A 17,111-nucleotide genomic window follows, 5' to 3' on the forward strand; every position below is an offset into this window, starting at 1 on the left:
GGCACACACAGACATGCTGGCAGCCATCAGTTTGTCTCAGTAATGACATTTGAGACAAGGCTCTTAAATCTCTACATTACCTGAGGAAAGCTGCCAAACCGGGCTGCATTTAAGGGCTAAACAAAACGTCAGGCCATTTAATCTTGTGCCTCATTCGGTCAGCGACCATGTGCCCGCCATCATGGACACAACAAAGCCCTGAATATTAGTAGGCTGTTGAGTCCTTCTGATCAAAGCATTATCTTGGATAACGTTGATTTGAGTCTCGGAAACCAAATGGGGTAGTATTATGAAGATTTATAGTTCGTTTTTAAAATGACTAGATATTGCTGATTGCAGGATTCTGAAATACAGCAGTTCAATTAAACCACCATTATGCGCTAATGATTATTCCGTTATTATATTGCAGGTGGTGCAAAATTTGCTCACTTGTTAGCCATTTCTCCCCACTGCTGTTGGACAAAGCCACACAATTGCCACATGGCAGGGGGTCGAAGATAAACAAAAGCAGGCTTCCTCCTACAAGCTAACAGGAAGTACAGTTGTGCTCTTAAAAGGGAGGTGAACTCTATATCGGGGGCAGGTTCATCATACAGCACTGCAACATTGTTAAGAGTCTGCCCTTGAACAAGAAAGAGCCTTTCTTGTTTAAAAGATTGCTTTTCTATTGCTTGTAACAGAACTTATGCTTTCAAGTGCCATCTAAAACATCATTGACCTGTCATGTATTTTTATTTTGATCAAAAGCGACGGTAATGACGCAGGTTTCCTGTTTATTCTTTACCAGCTCCCATCAAACTCGCAATATGATTACCCTGTTTTTGTCCAAGGGTGCGCAGAGAGGTTCAAATGCTTGATAATTCAAATGATTCATAATAATTTACAGGTTTGAAGAAGGGGAACATGATGGGTCCCAAACTCTGACTGGCTGCCAAATAACTTTTTCTTTTCTTGTTTCTTCTTGAGGAAGGAAACCAAGAAAGTCACAGATAGAGCAGAAAATGAATGATTGCAACTGTAAAGCAACAATGTATACAAAATAATTCTGGCAAAAGCCACAAGCATGAATCCTATATGAGCAAGAGAATGTTATGTCGAAATTTGAAAAAGTTCAGAGATTGTAGTCACCAAGAATCACATGAACCTTTACCACAAATGAAATGTTGCGTCATCCTCAACATGCTCGGTAGAGTTTGGATGGGTGACATGAGTTTGCTAGATAGACTGTGACTGATAAGAGAAAAAAATGAACACATACACTGATTGTCTCAGTCTCCCTTTAACGACATAGCTTAATGTTTTTATTGAGTACAGAACTTCAATACAATATTTAACTGTTATTTACAGAGTGGGAGTGCTTTGGTGGGTATTTTTTCCCCAGAATGGTATGCGTCACAGGAAATACATGCCAATCTGGGAATTGCTGTCCAGTAAAAAAATAAAAAATAAAAAACTATGCCCAATTTGCTGAAGCACAACATTAAGTACCAACAGTAGAAAAAATACATACATACAATTTGGCCCCCTCAAAAAAAGGAAAAAAAAATATGTACAAGTCCATCACGCCACATTGTAGTCATTTGAGAGCGTGTCCATATCTGACTGACCTTGCTCCCTTTTACACTCTCATGCCAGTGGGGAATGTAACAGAGTCATACCGTTACGACTGAGAATTGTCTCGGGCATAGATAGAGAGCGCATGCCCGTTAGTAAATCGGTAAGGTCTTAGTTTTCCAGCATGTCGGGGGAAGTGTATGAAAAGTCTTTAAACTCATCCTGATTGATAGATGAGATGGGGGTGTCATCGATCGGCGTGAGGGTGGGCTCTTCCCTCGTAAAGTCCGGGTCAAAGTTGTTGACGTCTTCTGGCATTTTCTGAGAAAGACAGCAGGATAATTACAAACATTGTATTATGTCTGCTTGGTATTCATGGAGATGGATGCGCGTGAAGGTGGCCTACTATCTTGGGCTTGAAAGGTGGCTCTATGGCCCGATGATTCAGCAACTCCCAGTCAATGTCTCTGAAAAAGGCATGGCTGGTCACAGCGATTTCTCCGCCCTCTGATGCTACACAACCTAGGCGCCGGAGTGGGTTTTTGGTCAGGAACTGTGGATACATAAATGTATATGAATTTTAAATAAAAAGTGGCATGCTACAAAAGGATTGTAAGCATGTCATAAAGAAAATTTAACATGAAATTGCAATCGTTCCAAGAGAGCATCTCTTCCACAATAGTGCATCTATTTCAGCTGGCCATATTGCAATTTTTAGTAATGGCTAAACTGGAGTCTGTCCAAGATGACATTCAGTAAGTAAGGCCTCACCTCCCCACTCACAAAAACACACCCTGTTTTTTGTTTTTTTTCTCAGCACAGCCCACAATGCACCAGCTGAGAAACGTTCAGCTTGTTTTAACAGTAGCACCAACCGTCCCAGCTTCCTGGTGTTGTACAGAAAGAAACAATAAAACAGTAAATCAGGTCAAGGTTTGACAGCTGCTCAGGGGCGTGGCCAGAAACGAGAGACAACTTTGTTTTGACTTGCCTTCAGCAAGCAAATGTATTTTGCAGAAGGCTGTCTTGGCTGGGGATAAGGTGCACATCTTAAGGCAGACAATGACATTCAGACTAAGCCAACAAAACTAATGAGCCTTTGACTCCCCAGTGGCAGCCCCTAGATAAACAGCAAGTCGCTAGAAAGATTAATAAGACTTGTCAAATCAGTTGGTTTCAGTGCCCTGAAATAGAGAGCTCCTATGCCCTCTCATGTATCTAAGGATTATGTTAATAATCAATATCATAAAAAGAAAAATGTTCGCTTTATTATATACATAAAAAGGATATTATTTCAAATGGACAGTGCAGAAAATGAACAAATTAATTGTGATTCAGCTACAGGTTTGGTCCGTAACGTATCAGAAAACTGGCAAAAACGCTGATCATTGTTTTTCAAACAGTAAATGCGTATTTGGCCAGTTTTTAATCAAAAAGGGTATCTAAACAAGTCATTGATAAAAAAAATTGGTATTTAAAAAAGTCACTGATAAAAAAATGTTTTTTTAATCTATTTATTTGATAATTGATTATTTGTCAATTAATCATTGCACCACTAATCTAGAAGGTAACTGGGATCTCTCAGCGTGACACCAAACTAAAAGCACAATTAGAAAACGCATTATTAAATGAATATGATACAGGCTGCAGTCCCCTTGAAATTCAGTTCAATAAGGACCAAATGCTGAAATGTTACAATGTTGTGGGGATGACGAATGAGTGACCACCACTGGTTTACGTGGGTGTACCTAATGTTGTGACCAGATGCTTTGTTTGTAGAGCCATTCGTCAACCTATAGATAATAACCATTGATGGTTGAAAACTAAACATTCATAATAGACATACTCAATTTAATTGCACATACAGTACGTCTGAAGAAAAGAGAAAAGATTTAGCTAGTCTCATTATCAAAATGTGTTTAAAACGCCTCCACCAGTGCCACCATTATGGCCGTTTGAGTGTCAGTTCAGTTGGAGACCACAAATGAGATGACAAACATTTGGCTACGGTACTTGTTGTTCCCCCCGTCTACTTGTCAGATGTGTACAGTAATGTTTGTGGCCAAACGGTCCATGCCAGCAGAAAGATCAATGCAATTGCTCATTTCAATTATGATCCCAGCCTAAATAAGACATATTTAGATTTTGGAATTCATGAAGATGCTGTATTGATCATATCTACAGTGCATCTTTATGCTTGTCATTAAAATCATTTGCAGTTATTTGAATGAAGTGAGATTATTCAACAAGACAATCTTGTATACATTGGCAGTACTTCTTACAGATCCAATAAAACAACAGGAACTGTTTGAACGAGAAGCTTACGGCGGATCAACTGTCAGTATAAATAAAGCAGCACGTTCAAAATCCACTCACACTTAAAATACTTTTTATGTAACACGTGACACAAATGAGCTTCGTGTAGTGATTCATCAAGCATGTTGGAGTAACAACACGGGTAAGGGAGGCAGCAGCGCAGCCAATGAAAGCAGGACATGTCCACGTTGTTGTATTTATAGCCAGTTAGCTGAGACCGGGAAGTGGACCATGCCTTAATATAGTTATGTAAGAGTTGGTTCAAACAGCTGGTTGGCAGAGCTCTTGTAAGCCTGCCCGCTACTCTGCAGTCAGTGTCCCAGACAGTCTGAAGCGTGACACATAATAAACCAAACAAAGCAGAACAAAGCCCATTTCGATTGCCGCTCAGCAGAGCTACTCAGGAATGTGGCAAATTGATCCTTTTGTTAATGATCGCAGCCTAATGTCTTTTCCTGTGAAATGCAGAACACAAACCAAGTGAGAAATTGATTTTCTCTATCAGTTCAGCGTGGAAAAACCTCTTAGTCCAACAGATGCAATCAGAGCAGATTAATAACGCCTGCCAAGGACAGAAAGTGACTCACATCCAGTTGAAAGTCAATGTGCCTTCTAGAGAACATAAACAGTAAATAAAGACTCACAGCTTTGAGGATATCCACCGACTCGACACTGAGCCACGGGGCATAAGCAATCTCTTCATTGAGAATAGCCTCAAACAGGTCGTCTTCATTTTCGGCCTCAAATGGCGCGTGGCCCTGCAGCATCTCGTACAGTAGCACCCCGAGCGCCCACCAGTCAACAGAGGCCCCATACACCATCTCCTGAAGGATCTGTGGAGAAAAAAAATGCCACGTCAGCAGACAACAATGATCACGGCCAAAGGAGCCTTACATATATATGGAAACATGGCGGCCTCCATATCTAAAAAATTGGGCCCGGCATGTGACCAGACCAACTCATAAGTGTTCCAAGAAGCCATCAGCCATGTATACCTAGCTGTCTTTTAAAAACATTCGATAAGTCTGAACTGACCTCAGGGGCAATGTAATCAGGGGTGCCACAGAAAGTTCTCGCTCCGACGTCTTCAGATATGCCTTCTTTGCACATGCCGAAGTCTGCCAGTTTACAGTGGCCATCCTTGTCAAGGAGAACATTATCCAGCTTCAGATCCCTGAAAGGCAGCAAAAATTGATTGAAAATTGAAAATCACAGTATTTGCTTTGTGACACTATCATCTTCATGCTGGAGACGGATAAATGTGTAAGAGTGAGTGGCTGGAGGCGAGTCAGTGATCAAAATCCGACAGAAATCCAACTAATCCAAATCTGTAGCGGGGTTGCAAAGGGGAAGGGATGCTTATTTGAGGACCGATTGTCTCACCGTCATATGAGGGATGCCTTCATTCAGATGGCCATGTAGGTAAAAAGAGAAAGTAACATTCTATTTACTTATCTGTCGTTGGAGAATGACCAAACAAAAAACTTAAAGCACTATTCGATTTTAGAAAAGCTTGATATACTGTATCAGGATTTTGCTGCATGTAACTTCCTATATGACAATACCTGAAGCTACAGCAGCCAGTCTGAGAGGGACCTCATATTATGCCCTGATCTTCTTATACTGGCCTAATGTGTGTTATTTCAGTTGTAGCACGTAACCTCCGAGTGTCCTCTGGAGACATCAAGCATGCCATAACATGCACTGATAGCCGACACAGGTCACACTAGCCAGCTAAATATAACTCAGGTTTTACAGTTAGCCCACATGATGCCCTTTTATCATCATGCACTGACATGAAGCACTCAGCATTGCGGACCTCCTGACTGGCAGAGAACACAAGCACCCAAACACACTGGACGAACTCCAGCAAAGAACAATTGTGGCGGCAATAGTGTCTATGACAGTAATCTTTAAAGTGGAAGTCAACATTCTTGACAATAATATGTTATACGTGACCTCACGTGCTTTTGTGACATTCTGATTAATATTACATTTGTATGAAGCAAAATCTTGCTGTTTTTATCCATCTCAGGGGCGGCCATTTTCCTACTTGCTGTCGACTGAAGATGACATCAATGTTGCTCAGGTATCAGGTACCAACCAATCACAGCTCAGCTTCAGAAAACAGGTGAGCTGTGATTGGTCGTTACCTAAGACCTGAGCAACATTGATGTCCTCTTCAGTCGACAGCAAGTGGCAAAATGGCCGTCCCTTGAGATGGATAAAAACGGCTGGATTTTGCTGCTTAACTCATATTCCACTAACACAATAGCAACCAGAATACCATATTTAGACTCGTGGGGCTGCACAGAACATATTATTGACAAAAAATTAAGATTATTGGTAAACATATACAGTGAGTATGAAAAAACTAAGTGAGATGTGTTATTCATACCGATAGATGATTTGTTTGCCATGCAGGAACATGAGAGCCGATGTGATCTCCGCTGTGTAGAAACACGCCCGGGGCTCATCAAATTTTCTAGACTTTTGAATGTGGAACATCAGATCCCCGCCGTTTACAAACTCCATCACAAAGAAGAGACGGTCCTGTACATGATGAGGAAATAACATTTATTTGCACACAGACACATAAAAATATACACACACTGGCCCTAGAGAAAAGCTCATGTTATCAGTCACGAGACTAAGGTCACTTCAAGGGCATGGCCGCACCTCATATACTTCACACGCCTCTAATGGATTGCGGTAGAACTAAACGTGGGTTGAAGTTAGTGGAGTGAGGAAAATATTGATCAAATCCATAAATCTTTCTTTTTCATTACAGCCCGCGGTCGGTATGTAATGTAGAAATAAAAGCAAGGGGAAGAAAAGACTGCTGGAGGATGTGATTCACAGGACTGCCTGTCAAGCTTCGTCAGCTGGTCGGACAGGCAGCAAACCGAGTGCGCTGCTGAAAACTTTTCACTGGTCTACATTTAATAACGCTTAGGACTAACACAAAAGCATGTTTATAACTGCAATTTGTTGAAGACACAGTCCATGTATTTACCATTCAACAGCTACAATAAGTAATGTAGAGTAATATTTTGATGATGTTTAATGGGGGGTTTTAAATTTTAATTGAGATGCAGTGATTGTCAGTGATTTGAGGACCACTTGTCGTGTGGACTCCCTCTAGTGGTAAGCAAAATAGTCTATTCCCCAAGTACAGTCCATTAACTTCTTTCAAAGTATACTTGAACACAAACGTTGACATGACATGGTGAAACAAAAGCCATTTTACAGCACAATGCTGTTGTGAATGGGTTCAAGGGAAAAGCGTCAGAGTGTGTCTTAATGCTGCTCTATTCTCGGTGAAATAGGTCAGTGGAGGCTCAAACACCTAAAGAAGATAAAGATTGCCAGGCTGGGAAAAAGAGCTAAGTATACAGTCTCCTCACACCCACTTGGACAGGTTGAAAACTGCCGCCACCTGCTGAACAAATGATGTAATGCCATACTGGACTGTGACAATAAAAAATTAAAAAAAAAAAATTAGAACAACAATAAAAGGCCTTGTACACAGCAGGGTATTTTAAAAACCAAATATGTCCCCATGTAAAAAAAAAACCAACACTGCCTCATTTGTTTAAAAAAACACATCCACATGAATGCACACAAAAATGGAGATGTGTGTTTTTAAGCTTTTTAGATGTATGCCAAGCTTCTATGCAGCAGTAGATAGCCAAATACTGCGCGACTCTTGACGTCATTTCGACCTTAAGTCACACAAGCACGGACGGTCAGTGCACACGATATTTTTTTTTATATATACTTGTAAACAGTCAATAATCATCATAAACGGAGCATAGAGGAAAACAAAGAGGATATATACAAAATAAAAAATTTAAAAAAGATCCACTTGGCTTTTTTGACTTGAGGTATGTGTGTGAGTGACGTGTGTAGGGCGATGATGTAAAACTCAGTTTACGGCTGTCACACACAAACGAGGATCCGGAGAAATACGCAAACCTCCACTTTGGCCAGAATTTTTGGAAACCTTCGTTTTCAATATTTAAAAAAATCCCTGGGGACGTGTCGAATCAATCAATGCAGCAATTTTTATGGGCAATGATGTCATTAACCTGAACTACACAAATACAAACAAACTACTAGAAAAATATGTTGTTTTTTTGTCTTCCATAATTACTGTGTAATTGAGTCTGGAACTATCTACAAGGAAGTTCAGCAATGCAAGTCAGAGATGTCAGGAAACAGGCAGGTGTGAGTGTCTTGCAATTTCCACTGACCAGAGTCTGGAAGCAGCAGTATAGTTGCGTGAGGTACGGGTGAAAGCTGGCCAGTGACAGCACTCTCTTTTCAGTCAAGGTACACTCCACATCATCGTCCTGCAAGATGATGTCTTTTTTCAGCACCTTGACTGCGAAAACCCGATCTCTGTTGTTGAATCTAGCAAGCATCACCTGCAGATGGAACACGCACGCACGTCACGCACGCCATCAAGTCATTATTGTACACATCCACCCTCTCATCTCTTTCCCACCTTTCCGAAACTACCCTTGCCCAGCACTTGAAGAAATGTGAAGTCTGAGATGCCAAATTGAGGGATATCTGGCTGACGTTTCTCACTCTTCCTCCTTTCAGAGGGAATCTTGGTTTTACTTGAAACGACCTATAAAGGCAAAGTGAAGAAGAACAACCAGTACGTCGAATAACAACCACAATGAAGCAGTGTTTAAGTTTACTTGACCAGTTTAAAAAATGCTCATACTCTTGGGATATTTGTTTCAACGAGTTCTCCAGTTTGAATGCCCATCTCTTCTAGCTTTTTGGCCAGTTCCACAGTGTTGACTCCACAGTTCTGCGCAATGTTGTTTTTGCATCGAATGTGAACATTTAGTTTACAGACTGGAAAGAAATCACAGAAGAGAAAATGACACTATAGTTGCAGAGTGAGAGACTACTGCCTAAATCCTGAATATGGGCATCTTATCTTACTTTTGCAGTGTAGGCCCTGCCGGACAAACCCCCACAGCAGCGATCCACAGTGGTTACAGAAAGTGGGTGACTTGTAGTTGTGCGCGGTGAACTGGTGAGGGACGTTGATACTGAAGCCAGGGCTTACTAACTGCAAAGGTGACACACTGTGATGTTTAAGAGTTGCTTCCGTCGTTCTGCTTTAAAAACACAACTTCTAAATTTTAAACTTTAAAGGGGAAGGCAAGCCAAAAATGTAATTTACAGTATGTTGTATGTGGCCCTATTAGTCTAAACATGGCATTTCGAAGAATAATTGGGTTTGTGGGAAATGAGTAGCAAAATCCACCCATCTAAGGGGGCGGCCATTTTGCCACTTGCTCTCGACTTAAAAGGATACTTGTCGCATTGAGCTATTTTCAACAGTAAGAAGATAAGATTTTATATATAATTAATGTGATTAACTTAATCATTTTTCATGAACAATTAATACCTTTAAAAACTAATTTTGCCATTTGCTGTTAATTGAAGATGACATCACTGGTGCTAAGGAAACATAACAGAACCAATCATGGCTCAGTTTGCTGACCAAACCCAGAAAACAGGTGAGCAGTGATTGGTCGTTACCTATTTCCTTAGCACAGGCGATGTCATCTTCTGTCTACAGCAAGTGGAAAATTTCATTTTTAAAAGGTATTAATTGTAAAAAATAATGACGTTATCATATTAATTCTGGACAAAATATGAACTTTTTACTGCTGAAAATGGCTCAATAAGTCAATTAACCATTTAAAATGACATCATGGGGCTCAAGTAACGACCAATCACCTGTTTTCGAAGTTTGGTCATGTGGTAGTTTTGATTGGTCTTTATCTGAGTGAGCACTGATGTCATTTTCAGTCAACAGCAAGTGACAAAATGGCCGCCCCCTTGAGATGGATAAAAACAGGTGGATTTTGCTGCTTAAATCATATTCCATAAACATTATTATTATTATTATTATTATGATTATGAATAATAATAACAATAATAATAATAATAATAATAATAATAATGGGGCTGTATAGAGCATATCACTGTAAGGAATTTTTTGGGCAGACTCCCCGTTTAAAACTTACAGTAAATCAGAGGTAATAAAGTACATTTTGAATAGTTGCAGTAAATGGGGTTTAAATCAGGTGCCAAGGGAGTGATGGTACCTGTGACGCCTTCATGCGGTGACACACAGTGACAACTTGTTGGTGGCAGCGCTTGTGAACAACACATGTACAGACTTCAGGGGAAAAAAGAAAAAAAAAGAAATCAAAATCTGAAGCAAAGCTCATCTGTAAGGAGGATAAGAACATAGGGTCACCTTGACACTGGTAGCCCTGTTTTCCAAAAACACCCCTGGAACAAAAAAACAATAAAAACAAATTAAGGTTAAAGTCTACGTAGGCAGCGGTGAATTGTGCTGAACCGACATGCTCACCAGATAAACTCGTTACAGTGAAAACAGAAGGTTGGCTGGCGAAGGTAAGTGGACATGAACTTGTGCCCGTTGACCTGGTGGACTTTGCGTCTCACGGCCCCCTGACGCTTCCTGGAAAACGTTTTATGGGGTTTCTCCGACACAATGGCTTCGTCTGTAAACAAGACAAACACACAATCAATTGACAAACAAGAAATTAAGTTCATATCACTGCATGCAAAATTCATGTGCATCTTTGTTAAGAATGATGCCCTTTTTAATACTTACCAAACTAGTATAAATCACGCTAAAATTCCCATTGTCAAATTTGTGCATATGTCTCGTCAAGTCTATTATTAAACAGAGCATTCTAAGGCAATGATTCCCAACCTGTGCCATAGTAAATGATCCAATTTCACCCATTTGCTCCCCAAATTATCATTTATTAACTATAAATATTATATATAATAAATGAATACTATATATAACATATAGTGACAAGCTTTCCACTAGATGGCAGAAGGTACAATTAACCTGTGCATTCATCTGTTGTCCAATCAAATTGGACTTTGCTTTGCGCAAGTCAATGATTGCATCATCATTTCCGTTGTATACTTTTTATGAGATTTAAGTTTGGTGGCGTGCTGTGAGATCTTCCTAATAAAACAAGTAAAATATATGCCTTGTCTGAATTAAGTACTAGCTGCGTATTATTGAGAAAATGCAGATTGATTTTTTTTTTTTTGGTGTGTAAACAACCAAATGAGTCAGTCAAACCATAACGTTTTTGTTGGAGATAATGCATTGAAGTGACCTTACCATCTATGAAGGATCCATTAAGCTTAATCAGGACGTAAATTTTGCCTTCAGGCTCCAAGTCCTTCTGCACACAGAGATACAAACAATTTAGAACTAAACCACAACACTTTACCTTTGCACTGAGGCATAGCAAGAAATGTAATGCACGATAACAATTAAAATCAATGCGTGACGTGTAAGGTATGTTTGAACGTTTCTGAGGACATCAAAAGCATACACTGTTAAAAACTAGGTTGTAAAAGTGTGATAAATGTTTAGTTGATTCTCTGAAGCAGTGTGTGGTTCCTGTAAGTAGAAAATGTGATAGGAATTTAAAAGCCTTGAGAGAGACAAAGCAGGTCAGGCAGGTTGTGCTGGTTGTGGAGGGAAGTTGCTCAGCTGTGAGGGATGTCTCACTAATGCATCAAGCTCGAGGAATACATACTGTACTCAGAAACAGAACTATAAGGACTGTGATTTTTCATTCATTTATATATATATACACACACACACACAATAAAAAATAAAATGAAGGCAAATAAGAACCAAAAAAAAAAGAAAAAGCAGTAAACATTTTCCATTTAACATTATGTCAACTGTTGAAATACTTTTAAGGCTTAGAGAAAACTGAGACATATCGCACAATTTTTTTTTAACAGTAAGTGTCATAATAAAATGTCTGTGGCATGCTTTTCCTGTCTCGTGCAAATCAATCACTCCTCATGCCACCCCGACCATCAGGCAGCGCTAAACTGATCCCTCATCATGACAAATTCAAGTTGCATTTCACTGTCCACTGGACACAAATAAAGCCCCCCCAGTCTCATCATCAACAACTTTGGCGAGAATTCAATTTTTTTTAAGCTGCTAGCGCTAACAACACTGTGAGCAAATGCTAATGGTCCTGTGGCTGAACTGTGGCAATGTCTTGAAAATGGCGACATTTGCTCTGCAGTCCTATACAAAGGCTGTCAAATTCAGAATGACTCCTTTATTGATATTTTCTTTAGGAAGTAGTCAGCTCAAAAAATGCTTACGGTAGAACTTGCTTGTGCAATTTCACACTTGATGGGAAGGGACTTTTTGAGACTCATCTTCAGCATCCATTTTTAAATAATTTGTCAACACTTAAATAACATCTTAACTGGTTTAATTAAACTCTACTGGGAAATTAGCAACAAACCATCAAATACTTCTAGACCTAATAGTTAATGTGTTGGCATTTTTTTTGCTAGATGGGCCTTAAGTGATGTCTGTATTTGCTTAAAAAAAAGAAGAAAAAAAGAAAAGAAAAGTTACACCCACTCTCTGGAGAATAGTGACACATTCGTTTGCAGTTGAACATTTTTTTGCTTAACATCTTCATTGGCATCACAAAGGAGGAAGTTTGGGGCTGTTTTTTTTTTAAGAAGCAGAGGGCCGTTTCAGTTGAGTAAGCAGCATTGACCCCATTGAGGTGCCATGAAGCATCGAGTGGGCGGCAATGGAAAAAAGTCAGGTCTAAATGTCATGCTGATAACAATTTGAATATGAGCACATATTTTGTTTTCCTGCCTTGAATAGAAGTGCTTCATGTTGTGTGTGCAACATGAGCCACATCAATGGGACGCCCTGAAAGGCTAATCATGGAAAAGAATGTATAAGAGGCGAGAAAAGATGGCAGGCGAGTCGAGAGAGATCCGTGTTGTTAAATGCCTCTCTATCATTGTTAGTTAACATTTTCATCTTAAAGGGGAAGTCAATCTAAAAAAATGTTTGACAATATGTTGTGTGTGGCCTCGCAGCATTCTGATTAATATTGTGTTTGTGGATTATGAGTTAAGCAGCAAAATCCACCCATTTTTCTACATCTCGGGCGGCCTTTCAGGCATTTCAGTCATAAATGGTCAAATAAAAAGCTTATTGTAAAGTTCCATATTGCCACTTTAATTGATTTAAATTATTATTAAATGATTTATACTGTAATTACAATAATTATTTTTTTTAATTTTTGGTTTGACTTCTTTAAAAACTAGCTCACTTTTTGTCCCCCTGCATGTATGTGCATTTCCTGGATACGAAAAAAAAAAAACACATAATGGTTAACCTATGAAAGGTGTTGAGTTGCAAGCAGAGGATGTGCTGTTGGTTTGGTCTCTAGTTTGATGCCTGAAGAAGACTACGACGTTAGATTATAGGAAGTGGAACTACCGTATACGTCCCCAAATGACCATATATGCTCCTTATCAGAGGCTTTTAAACTTGAATTCCTGCATTATGTTAGCAGTATACTAAGTACCATTTATTGCATCTTCAATGTATTTTTTACGATTATGCAATCTTTATGAGGCTGGAAAGGACTTGATACATCTTTTTGAATGGTGTTGAAATGTGTTAACTGCTCAACAGAGCACTGGCACCTCTCCCCTCCCCCGCAACAGTTGTGGGCACCAGTAGGTTTGAAGGTGACATTCATAGATGTGGTTTATGTGTAGGTGATGAAGAAGGGCCGGATCAGTGCCGACAAAAAAAATGATATATTTTTTTGCGACACAGTAAAGTCTTAATAATTATCGATTACACAAATCATTTAACCAAGTAGATGCTGATGTGTGTAGCTAAAAGTATCATGGCTAATGAAGACTAACAAGTAAATAACCAGAGAAGATTGTTTGTATATACATAAAAAAAAAATAAAATAAAAGAGTTCCTCTTTGTAACATGTCTGTCAGGCGTGGTTAACTTCTCTTAAGTATGAGTCAACAGGTGTCCAATCCTCATGCCTCCTTGTGCATTTTTGTTTTTTGGGGGCATAGCATGAAATTAAATGTTTTTTTCTGGGTGACCTATAAAATAATCACAACTTGTAGAATTCTTTACTACTGATTTTCACACTGATTGGTTCGTTAGAAACATTAGACATGATTTTATAATCGGAGCTTTCATAACATTAAATATAAAGGTAGAAGCAAAAAAAAAAAAAAAAAGACAGATCAGAAAACAACATCAATGTACTTAACCTTATATTTAATGTTCTTTTGTTTTTCTTATCACATTGTTGAATAGTGTGAAATTAATTGAAACATAACTAAAAGATTTGAAAACAAATGTTAAAAAATTCGATTTTGACCTTGATAGTAACATATGTTTCAATGAAGTTCTAATTTGAAATATAGGCAAAACTTCTATTCGGGGTTCAACTTCATATTTTTATATCGGACCGACTCCAGAGGAGTCGATGCCTCATCATTCATGAACATCACCGCACGTCACCATCTCACTGCTCTTCTGGCAAATAATGTTACATTTGGGCTTTTTAAGTTGAATTTTTAAAGACAAATGACACCATTTGAAACATCTTGGTAATTGTGACTTGTCAACCTGGTGAAACCCCTGTAATTTTGGCCCGTACAAGCTTATTGGTTGACATTTTTAACTGAATATTGCCAACTAAATGGAGAAGGAATTCCTCAATTTAATTAACAGATTAAATGAAAGGGTCAAGGAGCTATTTTGAGAAATAAACGAGTTATATTGTTTTAGTTTAATAAAAGGTGTTTTTTAACAAGAACGCCAAATTCTTGGCGTCGTGTACTTTGGTTAAAGTGCCCATTTCAACCAGGGAAACCTTGTCTTGTAGCTATTGAAATTTCTACAGATGCCACAAGATTGTGGCAAAGCATTACTTTTGTACAAATGAAACTCCTCAACTCATTTCAACAGTTTTTTGGCACCAGAATGCCACGCGACGATTGAGATATATATATATATATTATTTTTTTTTTACTAAAAAGATCAAAAACAAAAACCTTAAATAAATAGTATAGAGAAAGCGAAATGAACTAAATATTCAGGCACATAACCTCATTATTCATGTAAATATAATCATAAATCTACAAAGTACGGAAATAAACGTTTAAATTTTAAAGATGACTAAAATTAATAAATAAAACTCCAAAATACTTTGGGTCTAAAAACTTTGAAAGATCTCAATCATAGGCATGGTGAAAAGCATAGTTTTTAACAATAAAAAAAAAAAAAATATATATATATATATATATATATATTCACACTTTAATATTACTTCCATATTTAATTTAGAAGTCATTGAGTAATATTTTCCTTCAAGTCACATATGCACCGAAATGTAACATGTGACTTCAGAAGTATTTGGGAGTAAACAGTTAATGTGCTTTGAGCCAAATTCACGTCATTTGCCTCTGTTGATCAGTTAATAATTAATTTAATGTATCTTAATTGAAAATAATAGACTCACTTTATGACAACACAGCTACCTTTTTTGCATACAGTTTTTCGACCACTGTGTACATATATTTTTTGGGGTTAATTTTATTAAAAAATGCTTCATGTGTTTGTGTACCATATTAAAATACTGACGGAAAAAACACCTCAAGTCTAATGATGACTATAACTTTTACACAGTATTGTTTTCCTTTTATATCTGTCCATCTGTGCATCTCCTAGGGCAGGCGAACTTGGTCCTCGAAGGCCGAAGGCCAAAGTCCTGCAGGTTTTCCTCTTCCAACACAAGCTGATTGCAATCAACAGGATCGTTTATCATGCTTATGCAGTGCTTGCTGACAAGCTGATAATATATCAGCTGTGTTGGAGAAGGGAAACATCCCAAACCTCCAGGACTCCAGCCTTTGAGGACCGAGTTTGCCCAGCCCTGTCTCTGGTCTCTTGAGGTAAAATGGAGGAAAAGTTATAATTAAATAGCACCCTGTGCACCATTGTTAATATGAACCATGAATACAGGACTTAAAGTAAATGGCTGCAAATTTGACGAAGGGACAAGGAAACTGCTCCCCCAAAAATATCCTCACTAATGCTACGTCTGCCCTTCATTTTGTCTGTAAATAATAAATGAATATTAATAGCAATATGCAGCAGGTGATTGGGTGCCGAACCAAATAAGGATTTTAGGGCATTGGTGGAGGTCTGTCACTGTAGTTAGCCCAAGTACATGTACTCACCCATCCCTCGAAGAACTCGTCCGTGTTGGCGGTCTTCATGAGGTCCACAAATCGGATGGTGCAGTTCGCCACAAAGTCGTCGTATCCAATGGGGGTGTCGTTGAAGACGGTCAATTCGACGTGTTCTGCGTCCGTTACGGAGAAGTTGAAGTCCTCGTTGTAGGTCGGCGAGTCGGTTTTCTGCTTGGTGTGAGTTTGACCCATTTTGATGTCGTTCACCTTTAGGACAATATACGGGTCTATACGGGCGTTCTTCAGGAAACTCAACGAGTGACGCCGGTATAAATTGGTCGGTTTCAGGTCCACGGCTTCCCCGATTCGGAGCTGGATGTGGCCGTAGAACTTCATGCCTGCCACTAGAGACACTTAAAAAGTCACAAGGGAAAGAATGAAATCAAGAGAAGTTGTCAAAGGAGGGATCGAGACGAACAAGAGGACGCCACCGCCGTGTTCATGTTGAGTGCACTTGTTGTAGTTCTGCTCGTTTTAACACTTGACATCCGCCTTCCTCTTCCTTCGAGTCTTGAACACAAAGGGAGACACACGCCAACCGGGACTTACAAGTTCCGCATAACTTTGCCAAAGAAACACCTGCCCGCCCTGTGTAGGGTTGCCGAGCCGTGCCATTCTAGTCACGTGGCACGGTGGGGGTGAAACGAGGGACGGAAAAAAACAAAAAACTGTCCCACCTGTCCCAAAGCCATACACCGCCATCTAGCGGCTACGGTAGGCAGGATTACGACGACCAAAAGTTCAAAGTTTAACCAGTGTGTGCGTGTGTTTGTGTGTGTTATTTAACAACAAACACTACACGTAACCTTATATAATATTCATATTTCAATGAACAATATAAAGTACAATTTAGAATGATTTGAAGTTGATGTTTGATTTTTTTGTCTACTATTGATTACCTCCCTCCACCGTCATCATTTGATGTTAGTTTGACAAGAGGGGCCATTGTTTACAGTTTCCTTCATTTAAGTGATTTTTGAAACATCATAAATCTCAATTATTGTCCAATCAAACATGCAATATGCAGAAGGTAAACGTCTATCAAAGTGTACAATTTTGTT

General features: G+C 39.0%; 1 protein-coding gene across 1 annotated transcript; it reads right to left on the reverse strand.

The window, feature by feature from the left end:
- Nucleotides 1-1,278: 1,278 nt before the first annotated feature.
- On the reverse strand, nt 1,279-16,690 carry prkcha (protein kinase C, eta, a). The gene is made up of 14 exons (XM_086094781.1): nt 16,039-16,690; nt 11,084-11,147; nt 10,286-10,439; nt 10,169-10,203; nt 10,014-10,087; nt 8,836-8,965; nt 8,609-8,745; nt 8,381-8,509; nt 8,127-8,300; nt 6,269-6,423; nt 4,906-5,044; nt 4,515-4,703; nt 1,961-2,107; nt 1,279-1,875 (listed from the first exon to the last, which is right to left on the reverse strand). The coding sequence occupies exons 1-14, from the start codon at nt 16,384-16,386 to the stop codon at nt 1,726-1,728; spliced, it is 2,025 nt and encodes a 674-aa protein (XP_085950907.1). The 5' UTR covers nt 16,387-16,690; the 3' UTR covers nt 1,279-1,725.
- Nucleotides 16,691-17,111: the final 421 nt, after the last annotated feature.

Source organism: Leptonotus elevatus, chromosome 14 (assembly GCF_054856555.1).
Source record: "Leptonotus elevatus isolate MCC_2025b chromosome 14, RoL_Lele_1.0, whole genome shotgun sequence".
In the NCBI taxonomy this organism is placed as follows: domain Eukaryota; kingdom Metazoa; phylum Chordata; class Actinopteri; order Syngnathiformes; family Syngnathidae; genus Leptonotus; species Leptonotus elevatus.